At 41.9% G+C, this 17,925-nt stretch overlaps 2 protein-coding genes across 5 annotated transcripts in view; one reads left to right on the top strand and one right to left on the bottom strand.

Moving 5' to 3' along the window:
• LOC132492313 (mitochondrial import inner membrane translocase subunit TIM14-like) overlaps positions 1–4,786 on the bottom strand; it is a 57,196-nt gene extending 52,410 nt beyond the window's left edge. The window contains exon 1 of the mRNA XM_060101780.1: positions 4,728–4,786. Within this exon, the coding sequence (XP_059957763.1) occupies positions 4,728–4,786 (59 nt within the window). The remainder of the gene's footprint in view (positions 1–4,727) is intronic.
• DENND1A (DENN domain containing 1A) overlaps positions 1–17,925 on the top strand; it is a 543,444-nt gene that overhangs the window by 243,886 nt on the left and 281,633 nt on the right. The window lies entirely within an intron of this gene.

Raw genomic sequence — 17,925 nt, forward strand, 5'->3', positions numbered from 1 at the left:
AATCTTCTAGGCTTAAGTCTTATTTAATTAGTCAAGAACAATACATAATATTCCTTCAGTCAGGAAAGCCTAAGGAACTATTTACAGTGTTATCTTGAGAAGAGTCATTCATTGAGGAATGATTGGAAAAATACTGGTGACACATTTATGATCCCTATCTTTTTTTCCTTTGTTTTCATTCTGTCTTTGAAATGAAATCATCTTGTATCAAGTGGATAAATATTTTTTTTCCTTTTTTAGGGGGGAGGGATAGTGTATTTCTTTTTATTGAAGTATAGTTGCTGTATAATACATAATTTATAGGGATACAATATAGTGATTCACAATTTTAAAGGTTATACTCCATTTATAGTTATATTCCCCATGTTGTACAGTATGTCCTTGTAGCTTACTTTATACCTAGTAATTTGTACCTCTTAATCCCCTCTCCCGTTATTGTCCTCCCCTCTCCCCAGTCTACTTCTTTTTTGTTACATTCACTAGTTTATTGTATTTTTTTAGATTCCACATATAAGTGATATCATACAGTATTTGTCTTTCTCTGTCTGACTTATTTCACTTAGCATAATGACTTCCATGTCTGTCCATGTTGCTGCAAGTGGCAAAATTTCATTCTTTTTCATGACTGAGTAGTATTTCAAGTGGATAAATATTAATACAATTTCTATTGACCCTAGTACCCTCTTTTATGACAAATACAGTGTGAAAAGTAATTGTAAGGAACATATATATGCTTGTGGTGCTCAGCATTTTAAAGGCATTTAAAATAATCCAAAATATGGCTTAGAACCACTCCTTCTGCTGAGAGAGCAGGTAGACATCTCCTACCTAACAATCATAACAGAAGCTGTCTGTTTGTGAGTGCCTGGTATGGTCTGTGAACTCTGATGGGCACTCTGTATTATTTGTATCAGAAAGTTATTATTAAATTTGTACTAAGTTGCCTAATTCGTTCCATACCAATGACCTTGTTAGGTAAGTAGGAAGTATTGCCCTTTGGCAGAGGAAAGTGGGCTTGTAGAGATGAAGTCAGAGCTCAGGGGGAGCCCTCTGATAGGTTGGGGAAGCACACCTGTTGCTCCGGGCTGTCCTCCTCTCCTACCATATCACACAGTGGATACTGCTTCTGCAGGAGTCTCACTCTTCAGGCCAGCCTTTGCCTAATAGGAACTCATTTTTTAGTTCTTCTCTTGGAGCCAAATCCTCTTTTTAATTGCATTCAGTAGTCTCTTTAAGTGATTAAAAGAGCATTAACATAAGCCTTCACTATTAGAACCTTCTTCCTAGAGGACTTTGCCAGCTACCTGGGTCTTAGAACCTTTGAGTTTATCTGCTTCCAGACTTCCCCTTTCAGTTCACCTCCCACTCTGCCGTTAAAGCGTGCTTCTAAAAAGACAAAGCTGATCAAATCCCTCCTCTGCTTAAAACTCTTCTTTGCTTTTAGGAAAAGAGCTAAACTTCCTAGTCTTGCACATAAAACTCCTCACAAGCCGGTCTTTTTGGATTTCTCTAGTCTCAGCTTCTTCTGCCAAGAATCCCATCTGCACCCCCAACAGAACCTCCCCCCAAAAAATCATGCAGAGAAACATCTTGCCCTTACCTTTAAGTGGAAACCAACCACCCCAAGCCATTTGTAGTCCATTGTCTCTATGCCTCTGGAATATTTTGTCCCCTCCAGATGGAAGTGCATCTTTCTTTCACCTAACTTCTCTTCCTCATTTAGCTAATATCCCAGTCTGGTTGAGATGCTTTTCCTCAGTATTCCCGCAGCTGTCAATGCCCCGTTGTATCACAGCAGCCTCACATTGCATTGAGATTAACCGTTTACATGTTTGTCTTACCCTGAGAGACCTAGGTTCCTTGAGGACAGACAGTGAGTGCTGTGTTTCGCTCATGTATTTACCCTGGCTGTCTAGCACAGGCTGGCATGTATTGATGCTTGCTAAATGTTTATATGAACCATCCAGCCTTGAGGATTTGGCCTCAAAATCTAACAGGGATAAAAAAGACTCTGACCCTTTTTTCTTCCCCCTTTCAACTTAGGGTGGCCTTGCACAAGTGAGTGTGTCTCCTTTCTGAGATCCACCAGGGTTTATGGAGGCTGACTGCTCCCACAGTGAGGAAGGTCACTGAAACCCTTATTAACCAACCACCCCTCCCTGGAGCTGAGATCCATGTTAAGCATGGTGCAGTGGAAGGAGCATGAGACTGGTGTGACCAGTTTGTTAAAGAGTGCAAACTTCCATTTCAGCTAGAGAACCTCTTTGGGAACTGAGTCATCACAGTTATTAAGCACACTTAAGGAAACAAGAGGATAGGCTTTCGATTCTGCTCTCCCTAACCAATCCACCTCCCTACCACCAAACAAGATGACTTGGAAGTTGGTAGGCAGGGAGGATCACACATGTTGCTTTTTTTTTAACTTAAAAGTGCATTAAATTAATACATATTTATTGTAGAAAGTTTGGAAAATAAAGGAAAACACACAAAATGAAAAATCATCTATATATATGATAGAGCCTGCTTTTATATCTAAATATATAGTAAATATTTTTCTATGTTGAAATACTTCTCTGTAGTCTGATTTTAATGAATATATAATATTCCAAGGGGGGAGGGGCAGTATAGGGGTAGGGGATTAAGAGGTACAAACTATTATATACAAAACTACAAGGATAGGGCTTCCCTGGTGGCGCAGGGGTTGAGAGTCCGCCTGCCAGTGCAGGGGACACGGGTTCGTGCCCCAGTCCGGGGGGATCCCACGTGCCGCGGAGCGGCTGGGCCCGTGAGCCATGGCCGCTGAGCCTGCGCATCCGGAGCCTGTGCTCTGCAACGGGAGAGGCCGCAGCGGTGAGAGGCCCGCGTACCACAAAAAAAAAAAAAAAAACTACAAGGGTATATTGTACAGCACAGGGAATATAGCCAGTACTTTATAATAACTATAAATGGAGCATAACCTTAAAAAATTGTGAATCACTATGTTGTACATCTGGAACTTATATTGTATATTAACTGTACTCCAATAAAAAACAAAGTAAAAAATAAAATTTTATGCTTATAATTATAAGCTTGTGATTTTTTTCTAATAATATCAAACTTTAAAAAAAATGAATTTTACACCTGAAAGTTTAAAAAAATATTCCATTATTTTGATAGTCCAAATTTGTGAACTATTATTGTACATTTAGCTTGGTTCCAAGTATTTGCAACCATGAATAAGATAAAGTACTTAAAATGCAACACAACCTTTTTCTAATTTTTAAGGCACTGCATGCTCAATACATAAGCCTTAGAAAATGTAGAGAAGAATGTAGAAGGAAACAAAGATTATCTGTAATTCCACAACCTAGAGATAACCACTATTAATTTTTCATCTTCTAATCTTTCTATGAGTGTGTATGATTGCATGTGATACATAATTGCGAACATTGTTTCTTTTCAAGCTACAGTTGACCCTTGAACAACATGGGGCTAGGGGTGCAACCCCCATCGCAAGTTGAAGATCCACATACTGCCTCAAAAACAGAGGAAATGATAAAAGACTCAGCCAAGGGCAGGAAGCTGAAACAGTTTAGATAGAAGCAGGGTTCAAACCCTAGTTCTTTTGATTCCACATACTATGATCAGTAATTGAATGCAAACTTTTCCCTTCAGTTAGTTAAAACTCTGTAAAATGAAAATACAGGTACTGTATTTATTGGAAAAAATTCATGTATAAATGGACCTGCACAGTTGAGTCAACTTTATATTATTTCATGGGCATTTTCCTATAGAATTACTAAAAATATTCTAAACCCTAATTTTCTGTTGCCTGGATTTATCATAATTTATTTAGCCATTCTCTTAGTACATACTTAGATGTGAGTACATACGTTTCGCTATTATACACATGGTAAAGAACTTGCATTTACAATATAGTACCAAAAAATTGTTACAGCATTTAATGCTGGTGGAAATAAAGTAAAAATAATTCCTGCATACATTTTTTTAACCTTCATATTCTGCTTTAAAAAAATAATAATAATTAATTAATTAATCTTTGGCTGTGTTGGGTCTTCGTTGCTGTGGGTGGGCTTTCTCTAGTTGTGGCGAGCGGGGGCTACTCTTTGTTGTGGTACACAGGCTTCTCATTGAAGCGGCTTCTCTTGTTGCAGAGCACGGGCTCTAGAGCACAGGCTCAGTAGTTGTGGCTCACGGGCTTAGTTGCTCTGCGGCATGTGGGATCTTCCCGGACCAGGGCTCGAACCCGTGTGCCCTGCATTGGCAGGCGGATTCTTAACCACTGCGCCACCAGGGAAGTCCCCATATTCTGCTTTTAATAGTTACTCACTGAAAGATAATTTTCCTGCTCTCTTTCATATTATATGAGTTTAAGAATTTATGTCAGAGAAACCTTTTTCTGCCAGCTTTGCTGGCCAAGCTTCCTTTCTCTAAAGATTAGTTTTTCAGGTTTCTTTTGAGGGAGACACACAACTGGTGGTGCTACTGGGGACTGATGACTTATGACTTGTTTAACCAAACACTTGACCTTCCTCTAACCTACCATACTTTAGGGGAGTTAATAACACCAATTTTAGGCTTTTTTAGCATTACGGACTCCTCCTGGATTATAATAAAACATCAGCCATAAGCACAAAGATTGTTTTAAAAGTAAGGAGTGGCCGAGGGGCAGGATTTTTTGTCAGGGAAACAACAGAGAGTGACTAACGGCACTTTATGGTTCAAACCTGATCACCCGGTAGTGGACGCCCACCTTCTCAGGCTGCTCAGGATTGGGTTCCTCCATCCTGTTGAAGCGCTCAGCTGAGGAAACTGCTCCAGGCTCTGGCTGTGTTCTGTGATTATGGTGCAGAGAAAACGCATGCCTTAGCTCCTTGCATGGAGGCCCAGCCATTGCTTCCCACATTTTCCAAGTTTTTTGTTGCCTCTATCAGATCATTCCTAATGCCATAATGGTTTCACATACAAATTTAAATTAGGGACCTACTTTAGTGGAAGTTATGCCTTAGTCAACTCTCTGTCCAGTGCCTGGCTTATATCAGGCAATGAATGAATGAAGGAAAGAAGGAATGAACAAACGAACAAACGAGAGCTAGCTATGAAACAAATGAGCATTGTCGCATTTTGACAATTTGAAAACACCTGATCACATGTAAAGTGTATGTGCTGTCTAGTGCGTACTTCACTGATACTGTTCCCTGAGGAAGATTTTTTTCAGAAAAGTACCTACTGGTATAGCAAGTCACATAGACCTGGATCCAACCCTGATCTACTCTGTGGCTGTGTGAGTCTGAGCAAGTTACTTACTTTTTCTGTGCTTCAGTTTCGTCATATGTTATCTGGGGATGTAATGGTACCTACTTAATAAATTACTATGAGGAGTAAATCAACAAATGCATGTAAAGCTCCTGGCATTTGGTATTCCAGAATAAATGGTGGTCTCTACTATTATTTTTTTTAATCAGTTTGGTACATGATGAGTGGTAAAGGTACTTGGTACGAGGTGGATCTTGCAGTTGGACAGATTATACCCTGTTCAGCAGGGTAGCTGTGCCTCTGTGTGTGTACAAGAAATTTGCTTCCCTTGTGCTAGCCCTGGAGGTTTTCTTTGGAGTAGGAGAATCTGGTGGGCAGGACAGATGCCTGTGGCAGAATGAAGCAAGGAGAAGGGTTGTTTGGCTTATACGAATTCCTGTTTTACCTTCCCTTAAAACCTCAGTCTCATTTCCAAAAACATTTTGGGAGAAACCTCTTGGTGATAGAGTTGCTCTGTCACGAAAGGTAACTTGAGAGCAGTTTCCTGTCCACCTTTCCTGCCAGCTCTCTAGTCGCAAGATCTGCTTTGTACCCAAAGGAGTCTTTGAACATCAGCTGTCTTGAGCAATCTCTAGTCTTATCACTTATTTTAACGTTCCTCGCACAGGTTGCTCTTGGATGTGGTGCTCTGGGCAATCTCACCCCAGAATGCTTCCCTTCCTTTATTTAACCTCTGACCTGTGAAAACAAGAGTTAATCAAGGGTTCTAACGTAGCAAAGAGGAAGGGGAAGTGTTTGGTTACAAATTAAATATGAACAAGTCATAAGTCATAAATCCCCAGTAGTGCTACCCGTTGTGTGTCTCAAGTTGCATATGGTACAGGGTGTTTGGGTTATAAATTCAAGTTCAGAGCTCTCTGGTTGCTTGGGGGTAGGTGGTTGGTTAGTTTTCTTTTGGCCTAAAACTCTCTGCCTTCTAAAACATTACTTTTATTGGACCAGCTACATTTATATTCTACTTTCTCTCTATGTGCCCGTCTCTCCTTTTTCTTTTCTTTACCTGCCTGCTTGCTTGTGTTGATTGGTGTGCTGTCCTGTGAATTGAGACAGAACTGCTTTCCTGAAAGAAGTTAAGCATATGGAAAAAGTTGCCAAGGAAAGGCATTGAAGCATAGAGCGTAAATGGTTTTAAGAGACAGCCAGACACTTTTATAGAGAGATTTGTGATTGAATGACGTAACAGAGATCTGCAGAGATCTGGGGTGGAAATGAACTTAAATGAGTGCTATTCGTGGAAAACTGATGCCCTGTCTAATCTAGTATTTCCTTAATTGTCACCATAAGCATACATTTAAAGCTTTATGCTTTAAATTTTAAAAAAGGCAACAGTCTGTTTAAGAATCTATGACACAGGCCATTGTTTTTTTAGATAAGTTCTTAAAAATACACCTCTAAGGTAGCAGAGGCATTGGGTTTTGACACGCAGCACTGGAAACTTAAAATATCTCTTTTGCCATGCTTGATTAAAACATTTTAAATTGAGCTATTTATATTTGTGTTTCCGAATATAACATGTACGCTAATTCCTAAAGCAATAAAGAGCTGACACATGACTAGTGTCCCTGGAGTTGGCAAAGTAAGAAAACATGCTGAACTGTTGGGAGGCAGCCAAAGTTGGATTGCTCAGAACGCTTCGAGCTGAGGGACCTTTGGAGGCAAGCTTTCATTTTATCAGGGCATTACAGTAAGAACTGCAAGGTAAGGATTTAAAATCCTAATCTCAGGACTGACTATTGTACTTGATCAGGTTGTACAACTGACACTGTGTTGTATGGAGTGAGTAGGATAGAAATCACATTGGACTAGTTTTGTGTCTGAGCTGTGCTTTTAGTAACTGTGCTGTCCTAGGTAAGTTACTTCACTTCTCTGAGACTCAGTTTTCTCATCTGTAAAATGGAATGATAATTCATCTCATAGAGTTGTTGTAAAGAATAATAGTTCAAAGCACCTATTGCTTGATAAATCTCCTGCTTTTCCCCATTAGCTTCCACTTCCTAGCTCTGAAATGAGAATAATATCAAATGGTGTCTCAGTAGGATAATTAATTTTGTTGTTTACTACTGAAAGTAGGACAGGACTTCTTGTGTAGCCATTTCTTCCTTTTGTTGTGTTTTTCATTTTCAGTAGAGACAATGTGTTTCTCTTTTAGTCTGTGAAAGCTTCTGTAAGGTGGGCCATGGTTAGACCCTCACTAACCCATTACATTATATTACAGTAGTAATTTAAACCATAAAATAAGATGCTCTGAATGGGGAAAAACTTGCAGGTGTGTGAATACAGGAGTGGGCTGCATCATAAACTCTCAGGAAAATGATGAAAGGCCTATGTGCTCATCCTCTCTGGGCTCAATGGAAAATATCTGAGAATTACACTGAATTGTCAGTGCAGGTGTCATTACTCCACAGATCTTCTGTTACCAACACTTCACCGGTGATAACAGAAAAGTGCCTCCTTGCTTTCCTCCTGAGCAGTCTCCCTCAATCATGGTAATACTGTCATAGAAAAGAAGACGACACATCCGCTGTCTAAAAGCAACAATTATTGAATACCCATCAAGAGAGAAAAGAGCCTTGTTTCCAAAATCAAATCCAAGTGTATGTTTGGGTAGATTTATGTAAGCACAGATGTTTTACGGGAGCTTGTTGGGTTTTTTCTTAATGCAAATTAATATTTCTGCTCATTCAGTGCATATAACATTTTTTCCTGCATAGATGTAATAGGTATCACAATGGGATGTTAATTATGGACACAAGTCAGAGATTCTTGAGCTTAACCAGATGCCATAATAAATTTACAATTTGAGATTAGCAACTGTGAGCAAAGCAGAATGCTCAGATTGAGTGAGACTTGCTCTGATCTCCCAAAGGGGATTGTTCGTTTTTTCTTATTTAGGTTCCTCCAACTTTTAATCTTAATGGCAAAAGAGTACAATTTCATCAGGGAAAACCATTGTTTATTCTGTTCCAGGCTCAGTGGTGGGTGCATATGTTTCCCCCTAACAACAGCCATGTGAGTATAGATAGTATATCCCCATTTCACATGTGGGGGAGAAGAAACACAGTTCAGGCCACAGCTAGTGACAGAACAGTGGGTCTCCTGACTTTGCAGTCTGTGTAAAGTTGATCAGCGAAGTGTCATTTCCTGTGGGAAGACTTTCCAGAACCTCTCCTCTGTTCCCTCTATGAACCTCTGTCATAGCACTGACCCAGTGCTGCTGACAGTATTTGTCAGTATGTCTGCTTCCTTCATGAGACAGTGAGCTCTCCAAATGCTGGGTCCTGGGTCTCATTCCCCATTCACCTTGCAGAGTGCCAGCCATATATTGGATGCGGCTTAATAAATATGGAGGAATATGTGATTTCATGGATGATTGACTGCAACATTTGAAAAGTGAATGATCTGGAAATGTGTGATGTTTGGACTGTAAACATCACCTCAATTTTAAATTCCAGAGTATGTTCATTGAAGTTTAGTGTGGTTAGCTCAGGAGGATGTGGTATGTTTTTCTCATAGGGAGGAATGTGTGCACCTTGGTGCTAAGGCTGTAGTTTGAGAACTGTAGACTAGCACACAAGGGTGGTTTTTGTTGGGCTTAAAGATGGGAATGCTTGTTGGCTGAGTGTAATGAGAGAGAAGATAAGTCTTACAGAAGGCAGTGTGGTTGGAGACTAGGGTCTTCCCACTTTCCATCTCCAACTGGGAGGGAAAGGGGAGGGCATGAGAGATGTAGGAGTGGGAGAAAGGAAAGCTCATGTTAGAGCTTTTCTCTTCAGTAAGTTTGGAGAGAAGAAAATCTTCTGAAGAGCAGTAGAAATGGATTAGAGATGGGAGAAAAAGAATAAGTTTAGAGTAGACTCTGTGGGCACATGGGGCCTGATACACTAACGGATTAGAGGATTCTTGAGCAGTTTTAGAGGTTCACCTGTGCTTGAAAAATTAAGTTGCCAAACTACAATAATCAGCTTGGTCTTTGACATTTTCCCATATTACATCTTCCCATAGTACTTGAAGTAGAAACAAAAAAAGTAGATAGCAGGGTTTACTTGTGTTGAAGGGATGGACAAGGAGCAAGAAATCTTAAGTTTGTGGGTACTTCTTGATCTGCTTTGAATATTTATTTGCTCACTCTATTTTAAATTATTTGTCACTCCAGCAGTCCACTGATAGGAATTGTTTTTGGTTCTGGATCATTTTTCTAACCAAAATGCTGCCTCCTAAATTTGGAACCCCACCTCCCAGTAAGAGTTGGTTGACTGTTTCTCTGTGGCTCTAGTGGTAATGGCCTTAGTAGAAACTATAGGGATGAGTTACATCTGTCAAGGGAAGTTCTGACTTAGTGGATGTCTGATATGTGCCAGGCACACATTAGAGATTAAACAGTCAATATACAGTCATGATCCTTGCTCTCATGGAGTTGATACTAGTCAAGAACTGAGGTGAGTCTTCATATAGGGTAAGCCCAGGACGGCCTCATATTCTGGGACTAAAATGCATTTATTTAAGTGGGACCAAAATTTTATAGTAAAAATGGGGTTATTTAGAATTTTTATCTAGAAAAAATGAAACAAACTTTGAAAATAAATTCACTTAGACAAAATCTAGCTTTTATTCCAACAACACATTAATTCTTAGAATAATGAGTCAAGTGGGTTTTTTGTCAGGGGTGGTATGATTTTTCAGACATAATAACACTTCATGTTTGACTTTCATAGCATAATCATAAAAGGAGTCATTTTTCCAAAGTTTTTGAGGACGTCATCAATTTCCCCAAGGCCTCTCTTAACCCTTTGATATTGAATTCATTTTCTTTTGATGTGACACCATCCTTGTTTTTCTTGATTTTTCTCTTCGTCTCTTGTTACCTGGTCTAATGCTGCCAGGTCTTCATTTATCAGTCACTTTTCCTTAGCTCTGAGCGGTTGTCCAGCATCTCTAACAAGGGTTTCATGAAATCCTGCATCCGTTGCAAAGGTTGAACTTTTATTTGCATTTTTAAAAATAAATTTATTTATTTATTATTTATTTATATTTTTGGCTGTGTTGGGTCTTTGTTCCGGTGCACAGGCTTCTCACTGTCGTGGCTTTTCTTGTGCAGCACAGGCTCTAGGCACGTGGGCTTCAGTAGTTGTGGCACACGGGCTCAGTAGTTGTGGCTCGTGGGCTCTAGAGCGCAGTCTCAGTAGTTGGGACTCACGGGCTTAGTTGCTCCACGGCATGTGGGATCTTCCTGGGCCAGGGCTCGAATCCATGTCCCCTGCATTGGCAGGAGGATTCTTAACCACTGCACCACCAGGGAAGTCCTTTATTTGCATTTTATTGTAGACATTTGACCAACGAGACACTGACAGAGGAGTAGATATAGATGCTAGTCAAACTGGAAGGGCTAAGTGGGGACTTACTGGTTTAAGCGGTCATATCATTTGTGAGTATCTTCCTCTTATAACAGGTTGTAATTTCCTGTCTGCTCTGGTGACTGCGGGGCCTGATGAATTCCTATACAGAGTCCTGGAGGAACCTCTGAAGCAGACACCAGGAATGTTAGGCAGAGAGGGACAGGAAGAGTATTCCATACCTGGGGTTGGGTGTCTCTGTATACATCAGTTACATTAGTTAGATGGTGTGTATCTTTTTGTAGAAGAGGAAACTGAGTCTTTGAGAGATTGATTCCCTGAGATGTCACAGCTACTAAGTATCAGAACTGAGATTCATACAAGGTTATTCGACTCAAGTCTGTGTTCTCCCGATGTCCCATGCTGCTCTGCTTGTTTAAGTTTGGGGGTTGGGGGTTGGTAATATGCCAAGTAGCCTTAGCCAAGGGATGCTTTGTCATCCAATGAATCTTGGCAAAATCTGCTGGCAGGAAGTAAGAAAAGAAGGGATACCTCTCTTAGAGTACCTGCAATGGAGTTTTAAGAGCTTCTTAGGCAGTGGAAATCACAAAGAAAAATTGAAAGACTGTATTGCATGTCACTCTTCTTAGCTTTAAACTCATCATTCCAAACATGAGTAGATGCACATCTGCGGCAAGCCCTCAGGGAGGTACTATTTCATTATATCTTCTAATATAATGGTGCCTGAGTGTTTAAATGTTAAATTTTTTGTTATAAAGTACTTTTCCATTTCTCTTTCATACTTCAGCCAGAGCGTTTTGTTGATCTTTTTCAAATTATGTGTATAACTAGATCATATATATATATATTTTTGGGGGGGGTGCTTTGTTGGGTCTTCATTGCTGTGCGCGGGCTTTCTCTAGTTGTGGCAAGTGGGGGCTACTCTTCCTTGTGGACTTCTCATTGTGGTGGCTTCTCTTGTTGTGGAGCACAGGCTCTAGGCATGCGGGCTTCAGTAGTTGTGGCATGAGGGCTTCAGTAGTTGTGGCTCACGGGCTCTAGAGTGCAGGCCCAGTAGTTGTGGTGCATGGGCTTAGTTGCTCCTTGGCATGTGGGATCTTCCCAGACCAGGGACCGAACCTGTGTCCCCTGCATTGGCAGGCGGATTCTCAACCACTGCGCCACCAGGGAAGCCCATAACTAGATCATATTATCGAAGTTTTTCTTTTTAGGGTAGCAGAGTGGATAGTGGTTCTGGTAAGGCTGAGATGACCCACTGGGCTATGGTGAGGGGGAGACAATCACTTTCCGCCTGGCTCTAAATACTCATCTTCAGAATGTTACTTCTCTTTAACTGGCCCTTTGGTTCCCCACCGATTCCAGAATAAAAGGGAGGCCCGTGCATTTGGCATATGAGAGCCTCTCCAGAGCCTGGCCCTTCTGTCCCCTGCCTCATCTTTGTCCTCCTGCAGCCTGCGCACCCTACTCTTTGGCTATTCCAACTGCACCAGTGGTTTGTGCCTACAAGCCCTTGCTCATGAGTTTTCCCTGCCTCTAATGCTCTTTATCCCCACCGATTCCAACCTTCTTCCCTTAGGCAGAGAACAACCTCTTTCAAGACTTAGCTGAAGCCCAACCTTCTCTCTGTGATGCATATTGACTCCCACTCACAGTTGCAACCAGCTCTTCTCTCCATTGCATGCCCCTCCCTATAACCATGGTTTTAAATTTTTTATTTTATTTTCCCAACTCATGTCATTATTCCGTATACTCTAGTTGGTCTACCGTTTATTTATTTATTTGGCTGCGCTGGGCCTTAGTTGTGGCACATGGGATCTTCTTTGCGGCATGCGGGATTTTTTTTTTTTTTTTGGCGGCATGCGGGATCTTTGTTGTGGCATGTGGGATCTAGTTCCCTGACCAGGGATCGAGCCCAGGCCCCCTGCATTGGGAGTGCAGAGTCTTAACCAGGGAAGTTCCTACTTATGGTAGTTTTTATGGAAGAAGAGACTCTTTAGATTCTCTCCTCCCCATTTTATTTTTAATTTTGAAACAATAACAAACATACAGAAAAGTGTGAGTATAATACAAATGCCCCATTTGGGAGATGTTGCCAAAATAATACCCAGTAACCCTCGAATACTTTAGTATGTGTTAAAAAAGATTGTTTCTTTTTACCTAGCTACATTACAATCATCAAAATCAGAAAATTAGTATTAATTTTGATGCAGTACTGCCATGTAATACTTGGACCTCCCATTTGTGTGTGTGTGTGTAAGTGTGAGTGTAAAGGATATAGTTCAGAATCACATGTTGCATTTTGTTGTCACGTCTCTTTAGTCTTCTTATTCTGAAATAACTCCTCAATGTTTCCTAGACTTTTATGAACTTGACATTTAGGCTATTCATTTGTAAAAGGTTCTTCAGTTTGGGTTTATCTGATGTTTCCTCAGGAATTAAGTTCTACTCTGTGGCAGGAATATAATAGTATTCTGCGTTCTTTTCATTGCATTCTTCCAGGTGGTACACTATTTCAGTTTGTCCCACTCCTTGATTGAGGACATATCTCCTAGGATTCTCCATTCTTTTTCCCTTTGTAATTAAGAAGTATACTAGGAATATCCTCATCCTATCCTTACCAAACTTTTAATTTGCTTATTTATTCCGGCATAGACTTATGATTTCCTGTTTTAGTTATTATTAAATGATCTCTTTCTATCCTTATTTGTTTTGATGCTCAAATTGTCACAGATATGGTCAGTAGGAACCCATCCATACTAGCTTTTGTGTCCCATTGGTATGTCCTAAGCATATGTTGAGCACTGCCTTTTTTCTAGCACAAGGTATTTCCCAGCCCTGGCCCTGGAATCAGACATTTCTTCCAGGAGCCCTGGTTCCTTCTAGTGGAGAATGGTACTTAGAAGCCAGGATTTGGGCATTAAGTGTGCTTATTATAATTGGGATGTCTGTGCCAGGCCCTTCAGTGGCTAGAGCTAGAGAATATATGTACCTGTATATGTGTCTGTAATATCTGTAATAATGTACATACATACATTTGTATTTGTATTTCTTTTCTCTCTCTCTCCATGATTTCACATAGTTACATGTAATTCCAGTTCAGTGTGGTAGGGTTCATTCTTATTTTCTCCCTATTCATATTTGTAACTCTCTTCTCTAATAGTAATGAGCTTGGTTTTCATTATATATTTACTTACTTGATCAGTCTTGATCTATTCCCCTGTGTGTAACCAGTCTCCCTCTTTTGTAGCCCCCTCCTCTGTGGCTGCCGTCCTCACCCCATTTGAACTCTGACATTGTAGGCAAGGCAATCACTGCTGTCTCCTCCTGCCATGGACATCCTTCTCAACTGCTTGGACTCTGCCTGGCCATCCTTCATGGAAGCCCTCCTGTCCACTTAGGCTCTGGCATCCCACACTGGACTGCCTTCCAGATGCTCTTTTTTAATCCTCTTGGGTTCTAATACTACTCTAGTCAACTTCTTTCTACTGACATAGATGCTTTTGTTACCCAGTGCCAGGCCTTTCCCCTACTTATACACCCTTCTTACCCCTTTTGAGTTCTGACACTGCAAGCCAGGCCACCTCCTGTGTAGACACCCTCCTTATCCTCCTGGAGCCCTGACTTTTCCTTACCAGGGAACCCTCCTCACCCCACTTGGGCTCCAAAACTCTGTGCCAGTTTGTTCCATCTGGGGGATATCGTCCTCTCCATGCTTGTGCTGTGACATCCTGCTCACGACTGCTCTTCTCCCAGGTGGTCACCTTTCTCGACTTGGTCCGCTTCTGCCACCATTGCACCCCATCTCTCTCTCTCTGTCTCTCTCTGTCTCTGTCTCTCTCTGTCTCTCTCTGTCTCTCTCTCTCTCTCTCTCACACACACACACACACACACACACACCCTCTACCTTGCTTGGGCTCATTTAATGGCTTTGAACTAAACTATTAGCAAGTGAAGTGGGAGAGCTTTTTAAAACTTGTAATGGTTTTCTATTTTAGTACTTAAGACACTGGAGTGGAATCCCATCATATCCACACTATTCCAGGTCACTCGTACATGTGTGGGAATGATTATACTGAAAGTCCATTCAGTGGAGTGAGATTAGAAAAGTGAGTCATCTATCTATCCTCTGTTGGACTCAGCTCCTAAGTTCACCTGGAGGGTAAGCAGCTCACCAAGCTGACAGATTTGAACAGAGGCAGTTTTCATTCAATAGGTCCCCCAAACTTGGGCCATCTGCTTTGTTTCTATACAAACCAAGTCTGCTGTACATTGGAGTCATCTTAAGGGCATTTTTACAGGTGATTTTGACTGTGAGCCATTTGACTCTATGTGCAATCTCTGGGACCTGCCCCTGCACTTCACACAAAGGCTTGTGATAGCCCACATTAGTGAGGTCATGTGTGTAGGAATACTTGAGTGCTGCCTGAGCTCTTCTCAAGTTTAAGAATTTATATTGCCTCACACGAAACAAAAGCCTCTTCATTTGACTTTCAGGTCAGGGAGTAAGGACAGACCCTGGGACAAAGTTACCTGACCTATGATTTGGCAAGAGAATCTTGGATCAAGGCTGGCGCCTGGGAAGCAGACTTTTCCCATTTTGGCTTTTTCCCATCAAGGCTCTGCTGATTGGGTCATGATAATGCTCCTTTTAATTTAATAATTTGATCCAAAAGCCTACGCTAAATAAAACACTTGGGAAAGAGTTCCAGCTCCCCCACCTAAACTATTAGTCCTTGTTGTATATGTCTTTTTCCCACGTAGGACCGTGGCCTTCGTGCAGGGACCCTTTGTGGTTGGGATTTTTGGCCCCTGGACTGAGCCCACCACATGTTGATGCTCTGCATTGCAAACTCGAGCGGTTGCATTAAGGTAGCAAGTTGAGCAGGCGCCGAGATGTTTGGAACTCCTTTAGCTGTCCCGGGAGGAGCAGCGTAATGGAGTGTTTGTTTCCTGTCTCTGGGTTGGGAAGTAGTGTTTACTCCATGCTGACAGACAGGCACAGAATGGAGTGGAGGGTCTCCATATCCTCACCTGCACCCTTGCAGGCAGCGTGAAGCTGTCGTGTCCGCACTAATGAAGCAGTACAGGAAACGCCACTGGATAAAGTTCAGCTGTGAACCCTGGCCTCCCAACAGGGGAAAAGAGGGATCCTTTGAAGAAGACAGCTGGGTTTTGGTTTCAAGACCTTAACACTGCCATCACTAGATATTCATCTGTCAGTGCACAGGGGACAACATGTGGGGAACAGTTGTGTCCAGTCAGGCTGAAGGAAGAAAGAGATGGCTGATTTCCAGGGTAACTACAAAACCTCCCATGGATGAGGGTTCTGCTTAGCGTAGCCAAAAAGAATCGATTTGGTGAGGTCGAGGCTGAGTGTGAGAACCTGGGCACAGTCTGCTGCGGGCTGGGTGGCCGTACCATGTCAACCTCCTGCATCCTCACAGCCCGAGAGGACGTGGAGGTGTGAGGTTCTGGGCCCAAACTATGTTGGTCAGTTGAACCTAGTGGCCAAAACTGCTTCCTACATACCACAGTCCTAAGTTATCAGAAAAGCCAGCCTGTCCCAAGTCACTTGATCAGGACTTCCTAAAATAACTTCAACTTTTCTCTCATTTACTTGAAGCCATGGTTTCCTTACAAGAAAATATTTTCTCTTCTTGCTTCCCCTCGACCCCTTCCTGCTGGATTTAACTAGTGGTATTTTTTTCTTTCAGGGAAAAAAAAAAAGATATTTGTAATCCTTGGTTGAATTTGTTTGCTACCAGTCCTCTAATCTGGGCAGGAGTTTTCTTCTGAGGGGATTTATTGTTCCTTCTATAATGGCTTTTAGCTCAGCCGAGGTTTATTTAACAGAATAGGAAGGGAGAAACTTATCTCCTCCCTAATCCCTCTTGAATGTTTACATTACTCTGCCAAAGTAAATGCTGTGTAAAGTGGCAGCAGTCATTTGCTCTGTAATAATCAATATGCAGCTGCCAGAGCTGATTGAAACATATTAACATAAGTGATAACACTGTCATAGAAGTGAAAAGTTAAGTTGCTTATCAGTATATTGTGATAAGCTACTTAAATTTTACAGTAGCATGTGCTGGCTTCAGACAGACGTTAATGACAGAGAACTGTGCGCTTTATCTGTCCTCTCTATTGCCTCTCACTTCATTTATTACCCTCAGCGGTACAGCTGGTAATCTGTCCAGGGCGCTGATTTCCCTCTGCTTGGCAGGATGGAGTCAGTGCTCCACTCTATCAGTAACGGATACTGTTAGCGCAGCAGGGCAGATGTGAGCAGGACGGCAAGCGCTTGGTATGACGCTCTTCCCACATGAGTATTTGATATTGCTTTGGAAAAGTTTCTTATGGAGAACAAATCCATTTAAATTTTAAGTGAAAAAACTTCTTGGGAGTAGGGGTATGTTTCAACAATAATTCTATAGCAACAATGCACCTTCGTTGTTAGTCTTTGTTTGATTTTGTTTGTTCTATCAACACTGAGCCCTGAGGGTCTGCTAGGCTCCATGCTTGGTCCTGGGAAGACAAAGTAAAGAAAGATGTGATCCTTCCTCTTCGTCATGCTCAGTCTGCTGGGAAGACAGACACGCCATTGAGTGCCACATGGTGTGTGGACTGAGTTTGCACGTGACAGGGCAGCACAGAAGAAAGGGAATTAGGGCATGAGAGGCAGGGATGGGGATGGGGAGGGGGTGGGGAACTGTTAGGAGGATGAGTAGAAATCAGCTAGACTAGATCATGAGGGTCAGAGGGAGAAAAGTGCCAAGTGTATGCAGTGTAAGCTCTGGCAGGCTTGAGGATGCCTGGACATTCCTCGGAGCGTGGCTACAATGAGAGGAGTATGTATGTGGGCTGCAGGGCGAGGACAGCCGGAGACACAGTCAAGGACCTGACAGAGGAGCCTTGAACACCGTCCTAAGAAGTCCCGTAGTGATGGGGCACCACTGCAGGAATTTAAGCCAATGTGCCACTTAGATTCGCACTTTAGAAAGACCATTCTATGAGCCACACAGAGGGTGGAGTAAGGTCAGGACCAGGCTCTCATCAGAGTTAAGGGACATGATGTTCAGAACCCGGTGGAGGGCAGGGTGGGGTGCAGAGTTAGAGCTCTTTCTGCAGTAAGTACAGGGAAGGGTGCATTGTAATAGAAGGTTTGATGAGTGGTTTCAGGCTCATGGGGCCTTTGAGACACCTTGCACATGGCAGCAGTGGAAGTGCTGTATGTGTGTGTGGCTGTGTGTGTCCAATC

Source organism: Mesoplodon densirostris, chromosome 6 (genome assembly GCF_025265405.1).
Source record: "Mesoplodon densirostris isolate mMesDen1 chromosome 6, mMesDen1 primary haplotype, whole genome shotgun sequence".
NCBI classification, from domain to species: domain Eukaryota; kingdom Metazoa; phylum Chordata; class Mammalia; order Artiodactyla; family Ziphiidae; genus Mesoplodon; species Mesoplodon densirostris.